Raw genomic sequence first — 21,394 nt, forward strand, 5'->3', positions numbered from 1 at the left:
GGATGGGGGATGCGGCCGGACACGTCAAAGTGTCAATGGCAAAGTCACATTCCGCGGTGGATCGATGTCGCATTTGGAAAGGACAGTCACGTATTTGCGCGCGGAACAGCCAAATATTATTTTCTAGACAAATAAGTCCATAATATGAGGAAGTGGCCATGACAGATCTCTCTTACGATCCACCAGCATAAACCCATAAAAGGCATTTAGATGATCCATCAAGCGCTCTGTGGATTACGAGCAGTTGACTTAAATACGATAGGGAGGAACTATTGTCCAAGGATCTGCATATTTATTGCCATGTCCCTTGATACTCATAGTGTGATTGGCTGGAACCTTGCATGAAGAATTCAATAATGTGGTTGTTAGCCGGAAAAGCAATATAAGAGGGGCGAGGATGGAGCAGGATCGCAAATACATATTATATTAACTTCAGCGAAAGTCTGGCTCGTTTAACATTCAACAATCAGACACCGATTCCTGTTCCAAATAATTCACTCCAGTCCAAGTCCAAAAGCTGATCAATGTCTTGCATAACTGGCAGATCAACCATACCAGAGCACCCTTGATCATCCTGTTGCTTTTTCATCAGTTCCCTGGCTCGAACCGCCGTGCTGAAAGCAACATTCGCCCCCATCCTGGACTTCACTGGCAAGAATTCATTTGGCATGTCTCGTGATTCGCACTTGTTGGTAAGTTGGCTGAGCTGATCGAGTAATGAGAATGCACGGGACATAAAGTCTCCTGGAGTTACTGACAACCCCTGTAACAATTCAAGCCCCTGGTTAATCGCGTTGCTAAGTGGAATCGGATCAAAAGACTCCCTGTATCGGAAACTCTTTAATAGTAAGAGGAAGCAGACCGCGTTCAAAACGATCTTATGAAGGCGAACGGGCGCAAACAGCCATTTGCTTCCCATTGAAGAAGCCTTTTGAACCAGGCAAATCGCCGTGCTATAACTACAAATCACCCAGGAGGACTGTGAGCTGGCTTGTTTGCCTTCATCCGTACTGAGGGCGATAATGTAAAGCATGAGCTGAGTGCCGAGGTATATAATGTGATCTGCCGACGACCAGGAAGCAGCAAATTGATTCTCTAGCACACGCAGGTCTGTCTCGAAATGACGAACGAGTACATAATAGTCATGTGTCGGACACCCGGTGGACCATTTGCAGCCCCCAAGTGTTGAGCTAATCCGCGAGGCGACTGAGGCCGTCTGCATTTGACAGAGTAGGGTTTCCGGAAGCCAGGGGGCCTTCGAGGCCAGTATCTCCAGGAGCCCGTCATCGAGCTGAACTGTGGCCGGAAGTCCCAGCTGAGCACTAACACTGAGGATAATGAGAATTGCCATCACTCGCTTTGGCATTGCGTCCTGTACTCACCTGATATTCGAAATAAAGCAGGCTACCCATGTCATTTGCCGTATATGTTCCATGTTTTCCACAGGGGATGGATCAGCCAGGAATTCTCTTCCATGACCTGGCATATGAAGGCCTAGGCGAAGTCCGAGGTGAGTAGCCTGTGCAATGAGGGCATGCGATGGATCTTCATTTCTGTCGAATGGAAGTGGCCAGTGACAGAGTAATAATAGTGCTTGCATTGTCTGAATGGTACCACTTGCGAGCAGCAAATGATTCGCCAACAGCGATCTCACCGCATCAACAAGCGACAAATAGAGGTCATGGTGCTCTGACATTCGTCTAAGTGCAGTCAACATCACCACTGAGAAAAGGAGATCAGACGAATGAGTATAGGGATGGAAGCCTGCTTGACCGGGAAGAATGGGGAGGAACATGTGGTAATTGGCGTAATATCTAGTATGCTGTTAGTCAGAGCCTTGTTAGTGACATGGCCATAGATAGTCCTACTCGTTCAAAAAGGCCTGGACCAATGGTTGTGGTATGCAGACACTCCCAATGGTTCTGTCCATCGAGTATAGATCAGTACTCTCGGTTTCCCCGTTTATACGAGGACATGAGCGAGCGCTCATGACATTGTTAACCCTATTCTGGTATCGCTGGTCTTGACTTTGCAACTGGTTCTTGACTTGCTGCAGCTCTTGTTCGATTTCGGCTAGCCTCCTGTTTCATATCAGATCTGTTATAACCATCACGGACCGTGGCTCCAATGGCTCACTGTCGCTTTTTTTGCCGCCGGAAAGACCGGTCGATTGAGCACACTTTGTTTGCCTTGGAGCATCTTGTACAAGGGGCAGGAAGTTGATCGTAACGATCGCACGCTCTCTGCTGAACTTAGACTGCTTTCTGTAGAGGAGGGGGTGTTGTTTCCGAATACCTTCATTTGGCGACAATATACGCACGCCACATGGTTTACCTTTCTCCCTCTCATTCTGGTTGTGTAGAGTCGAGACTGTAGCTACTGTCAGGAACAATAATGAAATCCTCAAGGTCTATGAAGTGGAAGTGCTTTGGAATGTCCAGCATCCAATGAGCGCCTCTTCTCGTGCCGAGTTGCCGATGATGGCTGAATGATGGTGACTAATAATGATGGGACGGATGGAGGCAGCAAATCAACTGCCTGAAAGAAACTAGGTACTAGAAATGGTCTATTCCCACCACATTTCAGTCACTACGTAACATAGCTCATACAAAAGCTCCTGTGCAATTCCTACCATCCTTCAATAACCTCAAACCTGGCACGCAATCCATCTGCAGGTGCAGCGCCGATTCCCCGCTTAGTTAATTCTTCTTCTCTGTTGGGGTCCTCGAGTTCCATCCGGAATCGACCCACAAGCACAGCCAGCAAACACGCCAATTCAGCCCTCGCAAATGTGGCCCCGATGCAGCTGCGTGGACCTTGAAGAAAGGTGAGGAATCCCACAGCATCGCTAACTCCTCCTGAATTCGCACATCCCTCTTGCATCCAGCGCTCAGGCTTGAACTCTTCAGCATCGGGGCCCCAGAGTTCCACATCCACGTTAGTGACCGCTGGGGAGATGATAAAGACGGTGCCCTTGGGAATATGATAGCCAGCCACAGTTGTGTCACGTAGTGCTTCTCGGATGGTGGACGGCACAGGAGGATAGAGGCGTAGGGTTTCATTACAAACTGCTCGCAGATACAGTAGGCTATCCAGATGAGTAGCCGAGGGACCAGATCCGCCGTCAGCGATGGATGGAAAATGCGAACGAACCTCTTTTCGAAGGCGATCCTGTATCTCCTGATGTTTGCAGAGCGCGTATATGGCCCACTGAAGGGCGTGGGACGTGGTCCCATGTCCAGCGGCCAAAAAAGTCATCATTTGATCCACCAGCTCGCTATCAGTGAACATTTTGCTATCCAAGGCAACAGTTGCTATATCCATGTCTCCCTGGCCCGATGAGCCTGATGTCCTTTCCCTCTTCTTGGCTTCAAGTGCTCCGTGGCAAACCGTTCGGATAGCCTGCGATGCAGCCTTTATCTGTGTCATTCGTTTGGTCGGCAGCAGGGATACAACTTGGTCGGCATAGTCGGTCAGGAACATGAGGCAGGTAGTCAGCGCAGTCTCCAATGGAGATGGATCCTGTCGCAACTGCCGATACTGCCGCATAAGTGAACGTTTTGGGTTTTGTAGGGAGTCAAAGTCGTGTCCCAGCCCGGCCAAGCCGATGATATCGAGCGTCGCCCGTGTTGCCCATCCTTTCACCTCAACGAGGCCTCTGTTATTGGCATTGATATCAAGGATCTCGCTCTCGAGGCGCCTGGCCATCTCAACTGATTTGGACCAAAAAACCGGATAGAGATCCTTTACGTGTCGGAAAGAAAACGCCGGCATGAGACTTTTTCGTTGCATCTATACCTGTTAATCCTTGTGATTGAAAACCTGCCAGTGCGCTGACCTTGTGGACCTCTCCTTCAGCCAGAAGCAACCCATTCCCTGTAATGCGGGACAGACGCTGTTTGACCGCTGCGGGCTTCACGAAATCAGAGGATTTGAACACGAGAATATCCTTCAGAGCTTCCACACTTGTGACGAGTACTCTCTCCTGATTCCCTGGGAGATAATATCTGATGAGGCCGCGGTTCGCGACCGTTTCCTTCCAATGCCGCAAACGAGCGATATGTGACGATGAATCAGACTTGGTGTAATTTCCCCTGGTCAGTGACCGGTGCCGTGGAGTAGGCAGTTTGTGCAGGGGAGTAAGAAACTCTGGATACAGGAATGCCCGATATAAAATGCGAAGAATGAGCACTGTGATGAGGAGGAGGGCAAAATCAATGTAGGTGAGGTTCTTCAGCAGGGAGTCCATGGTGGTCGAGCAACAACCAGTAAATTATATGAGCAGTATGCAGTCGATTATCCAACAAGTAAGATTGTCCTGTTGAATCGAATTCGATCCCTTTGATATATCCAGTGAGAAAGCGAGGTCGCTTTTGCGGAAAGCCGAGGTCGGTATAAAAAGCGACATCGGTTTCTTTCACGCCACTGCGCCGGCTTGACTTGGGAGGGTCTTCTGACTGAAACATAGATGGGAAAATATTATACATCTTTTTATGTTCAAATCATGATCACCTGGATGGACTTCGTATAGACTTACCGTCGCTAGCATCGCTCTCACGCTTGAATTGGTGGTTGCCTTGGTCGCCGGGGATAACTCAGAAGCAGACTCCATGGCACTGGCTTAACACCCAAAAGAGAATTTACGATGGTGAGTAGGTAGCATAGTTCAACAATAGTCTTTTTTAGTAGCATCATACCTACATTGTTTCCATGGTCATTCCTTTCAGCCCCGACCGAGTCTCGGTATGCTCCTCGACGGGTCCTTGATGATAAAGGCATTTGCAACAAGAGCCAGCCCGGTCACATAAGTATATATGATCCGAACATTTCGCAGACCGGAAGGATACGCGTTGGCAACTACTCTCGCTTTCTCCGGGCTGGAAATGCTTTGATAGTTCTAGCCCTTGGATAATACGGGTATGACAATTACCAACCATGAAGACAGACTCATCTGGACTGATCCAGACTCGATATGAAAGGAACATCACATATCCCTTGAGAGCTATCTATGTCATATTCTGGTTCTCTGAGCTTCTCGAGGGATAGGTCTAGGTATGATTGACAGAATCTGTTAGTACACCTTTCACTTAATGTGTAATAGAAGCAATACTTTTCGCTGATAGGATGAATCGCCTCAAGCTGATACTCAAATAACCAGCCTCTCTGTCGAAGTCTTATCCGACGACACCCGGACGACAATCTCCGTTCGAACAGTCACTCCGTTGGAGGCATCCTGCACGTCACTGCTACGATGTCTCTGGTGTGCTCTACTGCTGGCCCTTTTCCACTGATCATCCCCATGCTGGACCGCCTCCTCCCCGGCAGAGACGGACATGACCACCGCTCCCTTCCTTTGCGCATGCGGTTGCGAATCTAGTTCCAGGCCGGGGTGGCTACTCTTGGACCGACTGTTGGACCAGTAACTGCCACTTTGTCCTTTGTCTGAGGACACCATCGACACGAAGAGACGGATCATCGGCGCGAACGTTGCGAGGAGGATGCTGTAATTCTCTATCCTTTGGGACGTCAGACCATGTTGGCCTGGAAGAATACGGAAGTACACTTACTTGACCCATAGAATAAAGGGGACAGTGTTATCTGTGAGCTGTTAGCGTTGCCTCAAATAATATGCTGGTGATAACTCACGGGTAATATCATTCCGCTCACCCAGGGTCTTAAGTAACTGTACTCCATTCAGTCAGCTATAGCAAAAGTTTTAGATGACTTGTTGCGTACATATGTCTTCACAATAGAGGCGATCCCTGATAGCAGCAACGGCCCGCTGAGGCTAACAGTCTGCCACAGACGACGAAAGAGCGCTTGTCGTGACATTCGCCGAATGCGACTGAATAGTGGCTTGTGCTGCGATGGAGCCGAGTCCGTTGCCCGTATCGTATAACGCCACAATTGCACCGCTGAGAGTGCCGTCAAAAAGAAATCGATGGTCGTGTTGAAGCCTGGCGATCTATCAGTACAGTGTGCAGGAGTACTGGGAGAATGTAGCTGGAGGACATACCACCCTGAACGAATCCTATCGTCGTTTGAACTTCTGGTGATTGACAGACCACGGAGCCATCGGCTGGTAGATTATCCCACATATAGTGGAAATAGCTGACTCGATTGGACTATAGAGTTGCACCGGTCAGCTATCTTCAGGAACCGATCTCCAGAGGGAGGGAGGCCGCATACCGCATGGTAGGGATTGGGGCCGCATTGCACAATAATCTGAATCGCAGTAACCGTGTTCACCACGACCTGTATTGCCATGCATACGAGGATGGATACGCGGATATGCTTATCGACGCTGCTAAAGCACGTGTAGAGGAAACACATCATGCCGGAGCGACTTAGCATGGAGGCAGTGACAGCTGGAAGACGGTCCATGAGTGTCTACATCAATCGACAAGGAAAGACACTCACCCAGCGGTTGGGAAATGAACTCGTTCTTCAACGCGCAGTTTCTTTCCGCATCCGACAGGAACCACATGTGCCTCCCGAGACCATTTTCAAAGCTTCTCAATGTGTCAGAAAGAATCTGAGTGACAGTTTCAGGCTCGGAACACCGACCTGCGCTGAATAAAGACCATGTGCGCGATATCAAACGCATATGCAGTGCCGTACAGAATATCCTCCAAACCCCATACTCTTTCGGGGGAACTAACACGAGGCAGCATCCATCGAATCCATGTCTTGGTGATATACCGAAAGGCCAACGCTAGCCCTGCGATTCCCGTCAAAGCCTGCAGCACGATTCTGTCAATTTTCTCCACCGTTGCGCAGGGAACGAGAGTAGCAACTAACCCATGCTACATAGATGTACGGACCAGCTGTTTGAAGAATTGGCTTAAGTGTCAGTGGCGCGTTACAACTCCCTCTGTGCTTTTGCAACCAAGAGCCAAAGGGTAGAGACTCACCATAGTTGGTATCGTTCCCTAATGCAGTGGACATTTTATGACCAAGGCCGAGTAGTACTGAGCAGAGCTATTCGCAAGGCAACTGAGGGAACTCATGTTTTCAGAAAATGGATAAATATTTCCGTAGGATGTTGAATCCCAGCGAACTCGGACTAGGAGATTTGACAGAGCAAATTTGAACAGTCAAGAATGCTAACGGAAATCAAGCATATGGTGAACCCCTGTCCTTGGCTTCAGCCATTATCGCACAACAGGCTTTGACACATCTGTTGAAACTCCAGGTCAACACTCGTACTCGTCACCAAGTTACTCCTGACTACCATTGGTTATTACCCCTGATTCGCGCCAATTCATATGCACAGCTATCAAGGCAAAGCGATAGGTAAATTACATCGGATATACAGCAGGGATGATTGAAGCAGCAACAACCAAAATCGGACAATAGAGACGGAACATGGAGCAGGAAATCGTTCCGATGATTGCCCCGTCGAAGCTATTCGGGCTCATGCGATAAAACCGACTGATACGCAGAGGTAGCCAATGAATGACAGGACCGTAAATATCAAGGGAGCAAGCCTCGAGTCGGATACTTGGAAGCCTCCTTGGCAGTAAGTACTCGTGTGCTCAATAGGCACACAGCATCCTCATTGGTACATGGCATCCGCTCGTGTGCATGGTCAACGAATCTGTGCTGGTAGTGGAATTAAACTACAGGGATGATGTGCCACTAAGTGTCACGGGCTTTTTAGTGGTCTTTACAGTGATTCGGAATACTCCGTCCGCGGAGAAGACAAGCAGACTATCACGTAAACAACTAGCCCAGTATGTATGAAACTCGAAAATTGAATTGACGGATACAGGACATCTCTTATCCTGAGCCAGTTTTCGGATCACGGCCGTATATATCATGAAATGTATTCACTTTCCAGTCGCTATTCGGCCTATGGATATGGAGCACAAAAGGACAGTATCAGGCCACAAGCAAATCCCGGTAGTGGACCGGGTCTAGTTGCATACGAATTTTAGAAGCCGTCGAATCATGTTGGCACCATTAGATTGAATTAATTTCAGATCATATCCCCGGTCCTTCCCTGCTATTTACGAAAATGTCCTCCAGTTAGAGTATTTCCCGGTGAGGGCTATATCTCAGAACCGCACTCTGGCAATCATTGGACAAAAGATTGGACTCAGGAAGGTGTCCATCAAAATAGCCTATAAAGACAAGGATCATAGAGACAGTAGTTCAATTAATATTCTATTTGCCGCGATTGGCAAGTAATATTCAATCTAAACAGATCTCTCCACCATCCTCATTTCAATCAAGCCTTCTCCAAACGGCGGATAAGTTTCGAATGTCACTCGAAGCCCAGCCAAGTCAGCCATTTGATGCCATTCGGTCGAGCTTCTCTCTCGACCTCCACACAAGGCGATCATAGCGGCGTGCATCTTCGCATAATTGACATTCTTCGCAAATTCATGAATCAGTAATCGCGAGTGAGGAGCCATAGCCTCCGATATCTTCTTCAACAGACGCACGGCTTCCAGGTCTGACAGATTGTGAAGAATATGAGCCAAATGGTAAATCAGCGCCCCCTTGATCGGTTGCGGACTTTCGTCCTTGTAGTTCCACGTAGCCAGGGTAACCCCAGGGATATCGGTAATATCGTGATTGAACTCTTGGACGATCAGGTCCGAAGTCTGAAGCTGGGGAAATGCTGCCTTGAAATCGAGCAGCATCTCCCCGCGGCCTCCGCCAATGTCCACCATAGTCAGCGGAGTGGAGGCTTGCGCGTCGTTAAGAACCGATTCTAGATCGTACCCCAGGGCTCGGACACGGTCTGGGGCGGTATTTGTCTTCATAAACTTGCCCACCATGAAATGATTAAAACTGTCCATGCGGCCTTCTGCAGCCATAATAGAATAGGTATGCTCCTTTGCGAGCTCTTCTTGGCCCATTGTTTTGTATGCGAACTGGAACGGCGTCTCCCGCTCTTTAAATGGATACTGAAAGTTTTCTGCCTCCAGTTTTCGCATCAAAAATGCACCGCCAAGAAGGGCTTCCGTGGTACTGCGAACAGTTAGCCACAGTACATCCAGTGAATAGAAACTTGAAGCAGGATCAAGGATAAGATCTTACAAGTGCACAACTCCATGTTGGGCGGAAGGAGTGGCAGCCAGATGCTTGGTTATGGCATTGGCACGGTACAGATTCTCTCCGGTAAAGTCAACAAAGCCCAAGCCGGACATGGCATACAGTGTGTCCTCTAAGACGCAAAGTAAACGTCCATTCGACGAGTCTAGTCTACCTGAAGGGGGTCTCACGAATTAAAAGTGAACCTAGTGCAGGTGTAACAAGTCAGAGAGATGCCGTTGATCTGGAGGAGACAAGGTGCATACATGGTACATCCTGTCTTGTTTTCCCGTTGGACCGATCTTGGAGGGCCGTCAAGACATCTTGTCCGCTCACAGGCTTGTCAAGATCTGCCAAGATATCGAACAGCTGAAAGCGAACCGCAACAGGAACGAAACCGAGGGCCGCAGCCTAGAAGTCATGAATGAGTATCACATACCGTCTCTCGGGGATCTTCAACCGACCGAGGTCACTGTACTTGCGAGTGCAGCAGCAGCAGCAGGCGAAGACATGATGCTTGTTGGAGGAGAAACTAGCGGGGTGTTGCTGCAGATGCTCCTGCGTGGAATTATCTTTATCACGATCCCGCAGCGTGTGTGGAATTATCCCATGGCTTTTGTTCTTTCCGGATTCAAAGTATCATTGCACTAAATACACATAAAAATTGCCAGTTGCGCACTAACTTTGGCCAGTTTCAACATAATTAAACCTACAAGGTTGAGTCTACCTGATCCCTGCTATCACTTTCACGCCATGCGGTACTAGTGTTCACTATAGATTTAGTGAGCTGTGCCGCAAATTGCCTGCCCCTCATTATCGTGACTATTCACTGCGATTACGGCTCTGGTGATAATCACTTCTGCGGCCGGTTCTAGATCCCATAAAACGACAAGAGGGCCGAGGGCTATTCCTTGCCAAGACAATTAATATCTTTGAGTCGTCTAGGTGGTGGCTTGCACGAGGCTTTGTATTCTCGTCGTGCACGTAATTGGGCAATTCGAACAGCACATTCCTCCGGCCGCGTAGCGTCTCCTGTCCTTAATTGCCTCCCGGTAATTTTCCGCTTTCTAGTGATATTGAGTGCCTTGTCAGACTTATATCCTATCCTTGTCCTGATTCTGCAGTATAGTTGTGTCTTGAACATTTAATCTTACAGAACGTCTTGTCTGCCGGGTTGGCCATCATGAGTGAGTCCAGATTCGAAGACTCGGTCATTGCAGGTGAAAAGCCCAATATGAGTACGGATGTTACTCAATCAAAAGTAGAAAGTCATGTCACCGAGATTGATGACGAAGATTGTCGATATCCTCGAAAATGGAGTCCAAGAAAAAAACTTCTTGTATTTATCGCACTATTGTCAAGCTCTATTTTGGCTGATGGGTATGTTGCTGTCTGGCAGTACGATCCACATCTCTATCAGATGCTGATCGATCCAAAATCAGAGGAATGACTTGGGGCGCAACATTGATCGTGCCTCAAGCGTTGGAGTGGGGGGTCAGCGTTGATCATTCCGCGACCAGTATGAACTACGGCATCCTGTTACAGGGTGTTGGTGGTCTGATGGCCATACCATTGATAGAGGCATATGGACGGTATGTCTTCATCCGGTTCATCAGCACCAGTAACGACGTGGACTAACACCACGAACAGTCTCCCGGTGTGGTTGTGGCCGCAGTTCATCACCACGTTCATGGTCCTTGGTGCGACGTTATCCAATAACTATAGCATCTTCACTGCCTTTCGCTCTCTCCAGGGTTTCTTTGGTACAATCCCACAAGTTGTCGGTTTGCCGATCATTCATGATATGTATKAGCCAAAGGGTATACAGATTTCGTACTCATCCAACCTAATATGACATGGCGGTAGCTAACAATTCATCCCAGACTGGCCTCAGATGATCAACATCTGGTATGGTCGGACATCGAGACGTGTAAATCGGAATCTACTAACTGACTTCCAGGGGTACTACCTTCTTGATCGGGCCCTTTCTAGGCCCTGCCCTGGCCGGATATATCGGTGCCGGCAGCAATTGGAAGGTCTCGTTTGGTATTCTGACAGCCTTCTATGCGCTGTCGACGATCCTGATCTTTCTCTTCGGACGCGAGACTTACTATGCTAGGGGACAGCAATGTCAGCGTAATTCGCGCCTGCAATCGATGATCGGAATTAAGAATCACAACCTACCGGTCGGGCGCACTCTAGCCTACTGGACCAAGATCCTTGTCATATACATCTTTAAGCTCCCGCTTCTACTGACGGGAATTGCAACAATGGTCAACTTTTGCTGGCCGATCGGTGGGTTCTTACTTTCGCAACATAAGGTATATCTGACAGGCGATGCTAGGTATAACTGTGACCGTTTCCACGTTTGTTGCGCAGCCTCCCTACCTTTTCGACACAGTCCAGTCGGCATCACTGCGGTGGGCTCCAATCATCGGAGGCTTACTTGGTGAGCAGCCTCCCCCGAATCTGTGATCGGTGTTCTGACACTGATAGGATATGCCTTTGGCTATTGGTTTAATGGCTGGATCGAAAAATCACGTCAGCAGAAGTGGCGCCCCGAGTACAGACTTCATGGTGTCTGGATTGCCGTTGGTGTCATGGCTTGTGGACTGCTGACATACGGCATGATCCTGAACTACCATAAGCATTGGATCGGCCTCGCCTTTGGCTGGCTAATGGTTGTGTTTGGCATGATCTCCAGTACAGTGTGAGTCTGCCATTACCAGCATTTACTCAATCAGCTAATTACTGTATGCAACAGCTCGATCACGGCATACAATCTCGAGAAATATCCCGACCAGTCAACAGTAGTCTCAGCCATCATCAATGCCTGGCGTACAGCCAGTGGCTTCTCTGTCGGGTACTTTCAGCCTTCCTGGATCGCCAAAGACGGGACTGCGGCGGTTTTCGGAACACAGGTGGCGGTAGTCGTTGCGGTTCTGATTCTCACAATCACCCCTGTCATAGTCATCGAAGGACGAAAAGCTAGCCCCACGATGGGTGAGGCATGATTGATGACGGAGATTCTTTGTTCCTTCTTGAGATTGGCTGGTTGTTGACTCATTCGAAGTCTGAATAATACAACACTTTCCTTGCTGCTAGTTGGAGTAGTATAGAGCCCCGTCGTCGTGGACTGTCGACTTCTCAGAACAGATTCCATGTGGCAAATGCATCATTGGGTGTATTGTACCACAAGGCAGCCTGTTCTAAACTATCACCCATGAAAGCATCATGGAATAGGCTCTCATGGGTATCTTCAATAGACCAGGAAAAGTCGTTCCATTGCCATCCATTTGGGACGGCGCTTGCGCCGTCCATGGCAGTACCCAGCTGATAGCCAACCGGACCCTGTAGCAAAGCAGCGGATACATCATCTTGCCTCTGAGCTTGAGAAGAAGGAGCCAATGGGGACGATGCTTTCGCGTTGGACGCAGTCATCTGGGTGGACTTCACATTCCGACGGATATGCAGCCTCCCAAGTAGAGGAACTTGCAGGGTCAGTGTCTGCTCAGATGCAGTGTCTTCTTCCTGTCGCAGAAGCTGATTAAGGGCACACAACGTATTAAAGGCTTGTTCCGCAAACTCAAAGCCCGTGGGGTCCTTGGATCTCTCTCCGATCATCTTGATTGCTTCGGCAATCACGCCGTGAATCTGACTGGTGTCAACATGAAAACTACGCCGGTCCGTCGGAAAGGTGTTGAGGGACAAGAGCAAGAGAACCGCTGTAGCTGCGAAAGCTTGCAAGTCTATTACTTGTCCGACGAACATGCCTGGGGGCAGTTTTCGTCTGATGAAAATATAGCGCCTTGCCACAGCAGCGCAAGCGTCCATGCAGGGCAGCCGACTATACAAATATTCCTCTCGCGAATCTTGACGCAAGGCCATGGGAAGGTATACTCGCATCAAGATTGTATAGTGAAAGAATTGCACTATTTGGGCGGCGTTGACCGGCGATGCCTCGTTAACAAGCCACCAGGTGCTGGGCGTCTGAGCAGCAAGGTTGCCCAGATCCCGAGCCATCTCCAGAGCAGTCATATGGAGTTCGAGCGCGGGTCCCTGACTGGCACTTGTTTCATCCATCTCATGTAATCGAACAGCGATATCCAGCAGCTTCGTGACATACACATGAGGCTGAACAACGCCGTCGACGATAAGCTGTAGGCTGGGTGAGGGTTGGTAACGCCGAGTATCAGGTGGTAGATTCAAAATCATTCCGGACAGTCTTTCAACGTTGCATAGCAATTGCCAAAGTTGAGCCATGTGGTAGGAATGCTGGTCATCGGTCTCGCTGAGCTTGTCGAGCCGAACTGACTGATATTTTCGAGGCAAGCCCATCAGCTCTGCAATGGCGATGAGCCGCCGTATTGTCAACCACGACTTCTGGAAGTTTCCTAGACCGATATGGCTACGGAATCAGCATTTGTTCATGTCGCTTGAATGAATCATAGGTGGGAATCTCACAGTCGGGCAAAATGTACGGCCATCCCAAGTCCTTCTACTGTTGCGAGCAATCGATCATGACACAAGAGTGTACTCTCCATGGTGTTTGTAATCCTTCGACAAAGGTCAGACCGCTTCTGACATTTTCTGAGCTGATCTTCACGATTTTCCGTATCTTGCGGAATGGTTTGGGCCGTGATCGCCAGCGCTAGGAGCCACGATGCCAAAGTAACGATGTTCACATCAGGACTACACATCTCCTCGTACCTGACGACGAGATCTTGCTGTGAGACAACTGTGCAGGGTTGCGGTAGGAGGGTATGTAACATGGTCAGCCAATCATATGAGGACCCTGCAATCTCAGTCACCTCATCCTTTGGCGGGATTAAACTCTGCAGTCGAGGCCTCATGAGACGCGAGAAGTGCGTGGAGACTTTTCCTTGCGCTTTGTTTTCGTTTTGCGTGGTGTCAAAACTGAGCCAGTCATTCTGGAAGAGTGAGCGCAGATGGGATGGACGATCTGTCATGGGGAAATCCGACCCGCTACTGTCGACATCGGACTCTTCCGCATCAGGAGCTTGAACAGTGTTAGAGTTTATTACCTGGGACGGTTTGCTTCCAAGTTTGACTTGGAGACTGTTGACAATTTTTGTGAGCTGAGTGACTTGAAATTCCAGCTGTGTAATCCTTTTCCGAGACGAGAACCGTGCTCGAGAGGACCCCAGTCTGGTCGAAGACTGCGCAACACAGGCTGAACCTCGCTCTTCACATTGCCGACACGACTTAGCATCTTCGGAAATTCGGACGCATCGAACCTTACGGCGTCTGCCTGCTTGTTGATTAAAACAGATGAAATCTGGATGATGTGGTCTTATGCCCGCTTACACTCTGTGCAGCTTTTTGTTCCTTTCCGCACAGCGGTGATATCGCTTTGAGGACTCGACATTGCCAAAATAACTGACTTCTATTGCTGTTTGTGATAAATCGTCGGACGAGACAAGTTTCCTCCGTGCGGTTATCTCCGAGATGAGATCTCCGAGATGATGGAGTGGAAGATAGGAAGATGGGGGCTTGAAGAGGCAAGAGTGTTGTTCGGTCGCGGACGAAATTTTGGGCCGCGGACGAAAGTGCGAGCCGACAGCGCCACCTCCGTCACCTGATTGGCTTCTCTTTCTGTCATCCCAAGCTTTCACCACGCAGTGAGTCCAACCAGGTGGGTGCAGTAGGGGTCTATACGAGCTAGCTGGGAGCTAAAATGAGGATGATGATAATCATTTCGCGCTGTCGGGGCCCAACTCGCCGAATCACCGATGCAGATCCTTCATCGGCATTTAGGGCCAAGTATATATTCACAGCGTGATGGGGACACTGTTTGGACATAAAATCTCAACATCAATCTCATCAAAAGCAAGGCACCATATCGACGAGACAGCGGTCACCATGCTGCTTGACAAACGAGGAGGACCGTATGCGTCCCCCAACGCTGGACTTGGGGGTTTACCCAGTGTCATTCCCGACGTACCCACCTGTGCCGTCTTTCTCGCCCTCTACATCGGGTTTGCAGCTACAAACATGACCATCCTCCAGATAAATCGACGCAGAAGCCACAAGTTCCTTATATCAGGAATGTTATTTGGCTTTTGTATGGCACGGATTACCACCCTGGTCTTGCGCATCGCCTGGGCCAATCGACAGCATAACGTCCGACTCGCTATTGCCGCCAATATCTTTGTCAATGCCGGTGTGCTCCTCATATACATCATCAACTTGATTCTTGCACAGCGTATCCTCCGAGCGAAGCAGCCTCGAATCGGCTGGAATCCCGTTTTGCGGGTTGCATACAAGATCCTTTACGCGCTCATCGCTGGAGCCTTGATCATGGTCATCACGTCTATTGTGGTCAGCGTTTATACCCTCGACAAGCATACGCAGTCGCAATGCCGCGATGTCCAACTGGCAGCCATAACCCTTCTTCTCGTCATTACCTGTCTTCCTATCCTGCATATCCTCGTTGCGTTTTTGTTTCCGCGATCCGAGCAGGAGGAATCATTCGGGAAAGGAAGTATGACCAGCAAGGTCATCATAGTGGTCCTATCGTCTGCGCTGTGCATTCTCATCGCGGGTTTCAAGGCTGGCGCAAACTGGAGTACACCTCGACCGGTCACCCACCCAGCCTGGTTCGATGCCAAGGCCCCCTTTTACGTGTTCAACTTTGTCCTCGAGATCCTTATCCTTACTCTTTTGACCTTCATTCGGATCGACAAGCGATTCCATATTCCAAATGGATCTACAAAACCCGGTGACTACACTCGTCTGGCACTGCAATCGGATAAAGGAGCAGAAATGGATGGGGCTTTTGCTTCTGTCGCGAGGAAGGAAAGCGCATAACTGCCATGAAGCGGATGTCAGAAATGAGTCAATAGAGTGAACTGTATTTAAATTGTAATATTAGAACTTTAACAACATCTCCATATTAATACTGAGTATAATCAAGAATGTAATTCGAATACAATTCACCACATTTAGACTGTCTTTCGACAAGGTCATAGAACAAGTTTAATGAATGAGCGTCTCTGTTTGAACTACATAGCGCTAAGCAATAAGGACCGTCCGGTTCAATGTCTCCATATACGGAAAATTGCCAGCCTGTGCGACGCAGTCAGCACCATCCTCTCCATCTCAGATAAGACGAGGCAACTTACCCCAACCAGGGAAACATGGGCGATGTTGAGTTGCGCCTTCCCTTTTCCGATGGCCTCGGGAATGTTCACGCTGAAGTTTTGATAAGGTGGCTGGCTGGATTCATGATACTCTGGCTTGAAGGGACCGGTATATAAAATAGTGCCCATGACCTCTGCCGCGGTCCAACACTTGGAATCCGCGCAAGAAGATAGACCGATCGCAACGGCTATTTCCTGAGACCCTGTGAGGGAATTCTTAAAAGCATCTGCTCAGCTGCTATCCTTATGTTGTAGACTGTCAGAAACATACCGGTCTTTGAATCTGTACCACAGTTGAACTTCCTGGAGTCAAGTTCTCTCCTTCGGATGGCAGACCGATGGCGACATTTTGGGCGGACACAGTCGCCGCAAGGAATGCAAGGAAGTAAGGGACCTTCATGACGGAAAATATGAATTTCACAGATTCTGGCGTGCTGAAGTCAAAAGTGACAATGAATTTGTTGTTTCCTGCTAGATCAGTTTGAAGCGACCGGGTTGTTGATGGTTCTTATAGTCCGCAGCACATCATGTCGTCGATTTTGCGTATACATCCAAGCATCGAATATGCAAAAATAAAAAGGAGATCATTCGATGAGTCTCAGTATGTCTCACAATTTGAGGCCTCCTGCAAAGCTACCTTGCACAGCAGGTGTCCCAACTKGGCAATCTATTTTGAAGATCAGACAACATGATATCACCCACCTTCGACAACAAGGGTCACGTGGTCCATCAGGTCTTGATCGCCGAGTTGTCTCGCTGTCTTTCTTGACCAGCGGGCTATAATATAGGGGGCCTAATGTCAGCGGGAAGACGGACGTTATATAAATAGCCTCTGTTCAGAGGTGCTCTGAGACATGGACTGGCAGATGACAGAGGAAGCGTATCACAAATTCACAATCTGATTGGATCGAATGCCGAAGAAAGTCCGCCTACTGAAATCATCGCGCGTTCGAATCCCGGTAGCTCACATTCTTTTGTCTTTTCTCCTGGCCTCGTAGCTGATCAACCCGCTCTTATTATAGACAGACACTTTCAGTAAATTGAGCTTCTTTTCTTTGCAAGACTGAAGCCTTTTGGTGTGTTGACCATGACTGATGCTAACGTATATCTACAGATATATACCTGTCGAGTGTGGCCTCTACCGAGAAGAGCAGTTGCAACTACTTGACATATTGGAAAACCACCATGGAGTCCACTGAATCTGACTTTAAGTCATGAATATCAGGATGAGCACTGAGATGGAAGACCGTTTAGTATGCTGGGCAAACTTTGCTCCATGCGTTGATATGACCTCCTGACAGATCTTGCGCTCCAAGCACCTGACACGCATCTGTGAAAATGGGCACCCGTCTTTCATTTATATATCCCTCTCCTTTGCTCGCACACTCTGGCCTTTGTTTGGTTGCTTCTATAAATTATTTCAGGATAACTAGGCTCGGTTAGTAAGTATGTTAGCTATAGGACGGCTCCAAGGCGCCGCTGTACAGGTGTGAATTCTACTCGTGCTTTTCCTACTATATTTCAATATTGAAATGTTCTTTTAAGCATTTGACAAGCTTTAGCAGAAAGAATCCGTGTTGAGGTGGCCACGACAAATGCAATGTCTCCTAAGTGCTCTCACCTTATCCTAGAACGAAGGACATGGCCCTTGTTAGGACATCATAACTGCAAGTCATGAAACTTGATAAGATGAGGCGCCAAGTCGCACGCATGATTGATCGAGTTGCTTTCATTTCTTATCCAGTGCATTATATCACAGCCATGCGAAAAATGAGTAGCCACAAGTTCATCAGTCTCACATATTAGACTCAATAAACCGTGCCTGCACTGAACTCGCCGAAAACGGTTGAATGAGGAGGTAGGACAAAATCCTCCCTATGAGTAGAAKGTGGAATGAGACACAGTCGATAAACATCTTTATCAGAGCTCCCTTAGAATTAGCTTGGTCTCGGGCGAGTGCTTCGCCGATCATCTCTTGGACGGTTAATAGCGCTAGCCAGCCTTGAATCCTGGAAATATTTCCCCTAGATGCTCGCCCATTGCAGTCAATAGGGCCAAGCGTCCGTAGAACACAAGAATCTAGTAGTCGTACTTATCTGCCCGCAATGTAAATAGGTTTCCTGACTGTCAAAGTAGCCGCATTACCTGGACTTGAATCCAGCGTAGGATGTTTGCATAGAATATCCCTTAGGACGACGTCAGTCTCTGTATTTCTTTATACTAGCTAAGCACCTACACATCTAGGCTAAGCTGCATGAGGAGGTGGCCCTTTTAAATAGTTATCTACTAATATATAAGCAACTATATAATCTAACCTATCTCAAGTATTTTCTAAACAGATGTACATCTGCTTTGATTTAAAGGACTTTAAATAATGCTAACTGACTAGCCCTTCATATACGCCCTATCATCCCTAGAAACACCTACTTTGCCTACACAGACACTATCCTCCCTGTAGGAGGCGGACTAGACGGCTAACTACCTATTTTCATCCCTAAGGGCTCAGTATCACATACAGTGTCTGGTTAATGCACTACTACGGGGTCTTTTATAGCCCTAATGTGAACGCATTCCATCCAGAGCAGTGGGCGGATCTGCAGCCTGGATAGGAGTATCTCCCTTTAACAGGGGCCCGCGCATCTGCATAGGCCAGCAGTATGCACTTATGGAAGCAGGGTATATAACAGTACAGCTGGCGCAGCAGTTTGCAGTGCTGGAGAGTCAGGATCTGGGGCTGTAGTAGGAGAACTTGACTGAACTTAACCCTGACCTTATGTTTGAGGAATGGGACTAGGCTGAGTTTGAGGAACTAGGTACATCTACTTTTACGACGCCTCTCTTGTATGTATATCATGAATTCAGTGGTTATTCTATAGTACCTTCATGCCGGATTCACCGACGAGGTCATAGCTAGCTATTGAACATTATTCCCGTCAATATCTTTCTCAGGCCCCGTTGCGCGGTCTAGCCATGCCGCCGAGCCTGGTCGATGATGCGGTTCCACCCAAACTTATCCTCGAGCTTACCAGCCTGAATGCCACTGCAACAGCTTCACACATGAGGTCAGATGTATTTATTCCCGTCAGAGCCTGAAAACACGCAAAGAGCGTTTCTGTTGCCATTCTTTCCTTATCCCACTATCTTTTCCAAACAAGCCTTGAAAGTTTTTCGGTTGTATTGGACCTGGCGGCGAGAAGTCCCTGGGCGATATGGCTGCTGGACCAATGTGTTACTGCTGTACGTAACTGTCCTGTTGAAGAATACTGTGGTACGGAGGTGAAGCATGTGATCGTGGCTGCTTTATTTAAACCTAACATTCTCCCCGATCCTCTCCTCAAATTCCTCACCTGCAGTCCACAGTGGGCCAAACAGTTCAAACATCATGGTTCTTCCGAGATTCTCTCGTACGTTATATAGGTTTTCACACATAGGTCTTTTGAAGCTTCAGGAGCAACTCCAAGAAACCCTTCCCTTGTTAGATTTCCCGTCACCTACACTGTGTTACATGATCAGGACTATGCTTGATCCCAAGAGCTTACGCGCCTACACAGACATTGTACCCCAGCCAAAGAGTTGAGCAGCTCGTTCCCACCTGCGGGTTCCACTTATTGAAGTTGGCCGCGCTGATGCCGTACTGCTTCTCGATGGTGACGCAATCATCGCCATTAGCCACCTTGTGCCATTTGTTACATGCGCAAATGGCGCCAGGCTGGGTCGGCGTCGGCGCATTCGCGCAGCCGGCTGCGGTGGTTGTCGTGGGGGGCTTAGTCGGTGTTCCAGGGACCCCTAAGCGGATTTTAGTTCGGTGTCTCCCAGGGTAATGCAAGAGAAGGAGAAGTAAGTGCGCTCTTACCAACACAATAGTAATACCCCAGCCAGAAGCCACTGCAGTCGGCTCCCACGGCATGGTTCCAGGACAGGAACTGGTCCAGTGTGAAGGTGCCGTATTGCTTCACGAGTCCTGCACAGTCGTCACCATTCACAGCCTTGTGGTACTGGGTGCAGGTGGAGATGATGCCTGTCTGTGTTGGCGACGGCCCAGTGGGAGTTGTTGTTGGGGTGGTGGTCGGATTAGTTGTTGGAGTACCAGGCACACCGACGCAGTAGTAATATCCTAGCCAGAAGCCACTGCAGTCGGCTCCCACGGCATGGTTCCAGGACAGGAACTGGTCCAGCGTGAAGGTGCCGTATTGCTTCACGAGTCCCGCGCAGTCCTCACCATCCACAGCCTTGTGGTACTGAGTGCAGGTGGAGATGATGCCTGTCTGCGTCGGCGACGGCCCAGTGGGAGTTGTTGTTGGGGTGGTGGTCGGCTTAGTTGTTGGAGTACCGGGGACACCCACGCAGTAGTATGTTTTTGCCTGGAGGCCACTGCAGTCCGCGCCGACAGCAGGATTCCATGAGAGGAATTCAGCCGACGTGAAGGTGCCGTACTTGGCGACAATCTTGTCACACGTGTCACCTGCTACAGCCATGTAGAAGTTGTTGCATGTGGAGATGAGGCCCGATTGCGTGGGCGAGGGGACACCTGTCGGAACCGCCGTGGTTGAAGGCTTGGTGGTTGGCGTGCCGGGAATGCCGACGCAGTAGTATGTCTTTGCCCAGAGGCCACTGCAGTCCGCGCCGACAGCAGGATTCCATGAGAGGAATTCAGCTGACGTGAAGGTACCGTACTTGGCGACAATCTTGTCGCACGTGTCACCTGCTACGGCCATGTAGAAGGTCGTGCAGGTGTCAATCAGACCGTCCTGCGTCGGAGAGGGCTTCGGCGTGGCCGTGCTAGTTGGGGTGGTGGTGGTCGGACGAGGCGTGCCATGATTGACCTCGACGCAGTAGGAGTTACCTACCTTGATGCCACTGCAGTCGTCCTTGACTGAGGGATTCTGCAACGCACGTTAGTTGGTTGCACTGGTTTGGGGTTTGATTCGGAAAGTCAGAATGGAGGAGAGAGAGACGCACGTAGGACACAAAGTCCTGGTGGGACAATCCCCAGTTGAACTCGAACCACTGGCACGTATAGGTCTTGTCGAGAGCAGTGTCATACCAGGTACAATCTGTCGCCGTGCCAGGGTCGACAGGGCCATCCTGTCGTCGACTGAGATGGGGGTTCGCCAGCGCGGCACCTAAGAGGAGGGAATATGGCAAAAGAGTTTGCAGAGCCATCTTAACAGATCTCTTGGGATGGA

General features: G+C 49.1%; 10 protein-coding genes across 10 annotated transcripts; 2 read left to right on the top strand and 8 right to left on the bottom strand.

Moving 5' to 3' along the window:
• Positions 1 to 466: 466 nt before the first annotated feature.
• Asppvi_000104 (uncharacterized protein) lies at positions 467 to 1,366 on the bottom strand (the record flags this gene model as incomplete). Its single annotated transcript, XM_043296417.1, has 1 exon — positions 467 to 1,366. The coding sequence occupies one exon, from the start codon at positions 1,364 to 1,366 to the stop codon at positions 467 to 469; it is 900 nt and encodes a 299-aa protein (XP_043152352.1).
• A 1,262-nt stretch (positions 1,367 to 2,628) lies between these two features.
• On the bottom strand, positions 2,629 to 4,249 carry Asppvi_000105 (cytochrome P450; the record flags this gene model as incomplete). Its single annotated transcript, XM_043296418.1, has 2 exons — positions 2,629 to 3,792; positions 3,839 to 4,249. 2 exons carry the CDS (start codon positions 4,247 to 4,249, stop codon positions 2,629 to 2,631), a joined length of 1,575 nt encoding a protein of 524 aa, XP_043152353.1.
• An 897-nt stretch (positions 4,250 to 5,146) lies between these two features.
• Asppvi_000106 (uncharacterized protein) lies at positions 5,147 to 6,674 on the bottom strand (the record flags this gene model as incomplete). Its single annotated transcript, XM_043296419.1, has 8 exons — positions 5,147 to 5,516; positions 5,568 to 5,598; positions 5,647 to 5,683; positions 5,737 to 5,957; positions 6,017 to 6,125; positions 6,190 to 6,368; positions 6,421 to 6,512; positions 6,568 to 6,674. The coding sequence occupies 8 exons, from the start codon at positions 6,672 to 6,674 to the stop codon at positions 5,147 to 5,149; spliced, it is 1,146 nt and encodes a 381-aa protein (XP_043152354.1).
• Positions 6,675 to 8,201: 1,527 nt separating this feature from the next.
• Asppvi_000107 (uncharacterized protein) lies at positions 8,202 to 9,161 on the bottom strand (the record flags this gene model as incomplete). Its single annotated transcript, XM_043296420.1, has 2 exons — positions 8,202 to 8,982; positions 9,052 to 9,161. 2 exons carry the CDS (start codon positions 9,159 to 9,161, stop codon positions 8,202 to 8,204), a joined length of 891 nt encoding a protein of 296 aa, XP_043152355.1.
• Positions 9,162 to 9,270: 109 nt separating this feature from the next.
• On the bottom strand, positions 9,271 to 9,557 carry Asppvi_000108 (uncharacterized protein; the record flags this gene model as incomplete). The annotated part of the gene is made up of 2 exons (XM_043296421.1): positions 9,271 to 9,456; positions 9,510 to 9,557. 2 exons carry the CDS (start codon positions 9,555 to 9,557, stop codon positions 9,271 to 9,273), a joined length of 234 nt encoding a protein of 77 aa, XP_043152356.1.
• Positions 9,558 to 10,228: 671 nt separating this feature from the next.
• Asppvi_000109 (putative MFS transporter) lies at positions 10,229 to 12,059 on the top strand (the record flags this gene model as incomplete). The annotated part of the gene is made up of 8 exons (XM_043296422.1): positions 10,229 to 10,425; positions 10,488 to 10,637; positions 10,696 to 10,865; positions 10,929 to 10,953; positions 11,006 to 11,340; positions 11,390 to 11,494; positions 11,542 to 11,755; positions 11,810 to 12,059. 8 exons carry the CDS (start codon positions 10,229 to 10,231, stop codon positions 12,057 to 12,059), a joined length of 1,446 nt encoding a protein of 481 aa, XP_043152357.1.
• A 133-nt stretch (positions 12,060 to 12,192) lies between these two features.
• On the bottom strand, positions 12,193 to 14,434 carry Asppvi_000110 (transcription factor domain-containing protein; the record flags this gene model as incomplete). Its single annotated transcript, XM_043296423.1, has 3 exons — positions 12,193 to 13,453; positions 13,510 to 14,317; positions 14,374 to 14,434. 3 exons carry the CDS (start codon positions 14,432 to 14,434, stop codon positions 12,193 to 12,195), a joined length of 2,130 nt encoding a protein of 709 aa, XP_043152358.1.
• A 494-nt stretch (positions 14,435 to 14,928) lies between these two features.
• Positions 14,929 to 15,876, top strand: Asppvi_000111 (uncharacterized protein; the record flags this gene model as incomplete). The annotated part of the gene is made up of 1 exon (XM_043296424.1): positions 14,929 to 15,876. The coding sequence occupies one exon, from the start codon at positions 14,929 to 14,931 to the stop codon at positions 15,874 to 15,876; it is 948 nt and encodes a 315-aa protein (XP_043152359.1).
• A 204-nt stretch (positions 15,877 to 16,080) lies between these two features.
• On the bottom strand, positions 16,081 to 16,608 carry Asppvi_000112 (uncharacterized protein; the record flags this gene model as incomplete). Its single annotated transcript, XM_043296425.1, has 3 exons — positions 16,081 to 16,134; positions 16,191 to 16,424; positions 16,480 to 16,608. 3 exons carry the CDS (start codon positions 16,606 to 16,608, stop codon positions 16,081 to 16,083), a joined length of 417 nt encoding a protein of 138 aa, XP_043152360.1.
• Positions 16,609 to 19,743: 3,135 nt separating this feature from the next.
• Asppvi_000113 (LysM peptidoglycan-binding domain-containing protein) lies at positions 19,744 to 21,371 on the bottom strand (the record flags this gene model as incomplete). Its single annotated transcript, XM_043296426.1, has 3 exons — positions 19,744 to 19,994; positions 20,062 to 21,091; positions 21,168 to 21,371. 3 exons carry the CDS (start codon positions 21,369 to 21,371, stop codon positions 19,744 to 19,746), a joined length of 1,485 nt encoding a protein of 494 aa, XP_043152361.1.
• Between the last annotated feature and the right edge of the window lie 23 nt (positions 21,372 to 21,394).

The sequence above is a fragment of the Aspergillus pseudoviridinutans genome (genome assembly GCF_018340605.1).
Source record: "Aspergillus pseudoviridinutans IFM 55266 DNA, scaffold_1, whole genome shotgun sequence".
In the NCBI taxonomy this organism is placed as follows: domain Eukaryota; kingdom Fungi; phylum Ascomycota; class Eurotiomycetes; order Eurotiales; family Aspergillaceae; genus Aspergillus; species Aspergillus pseudoviridinutans.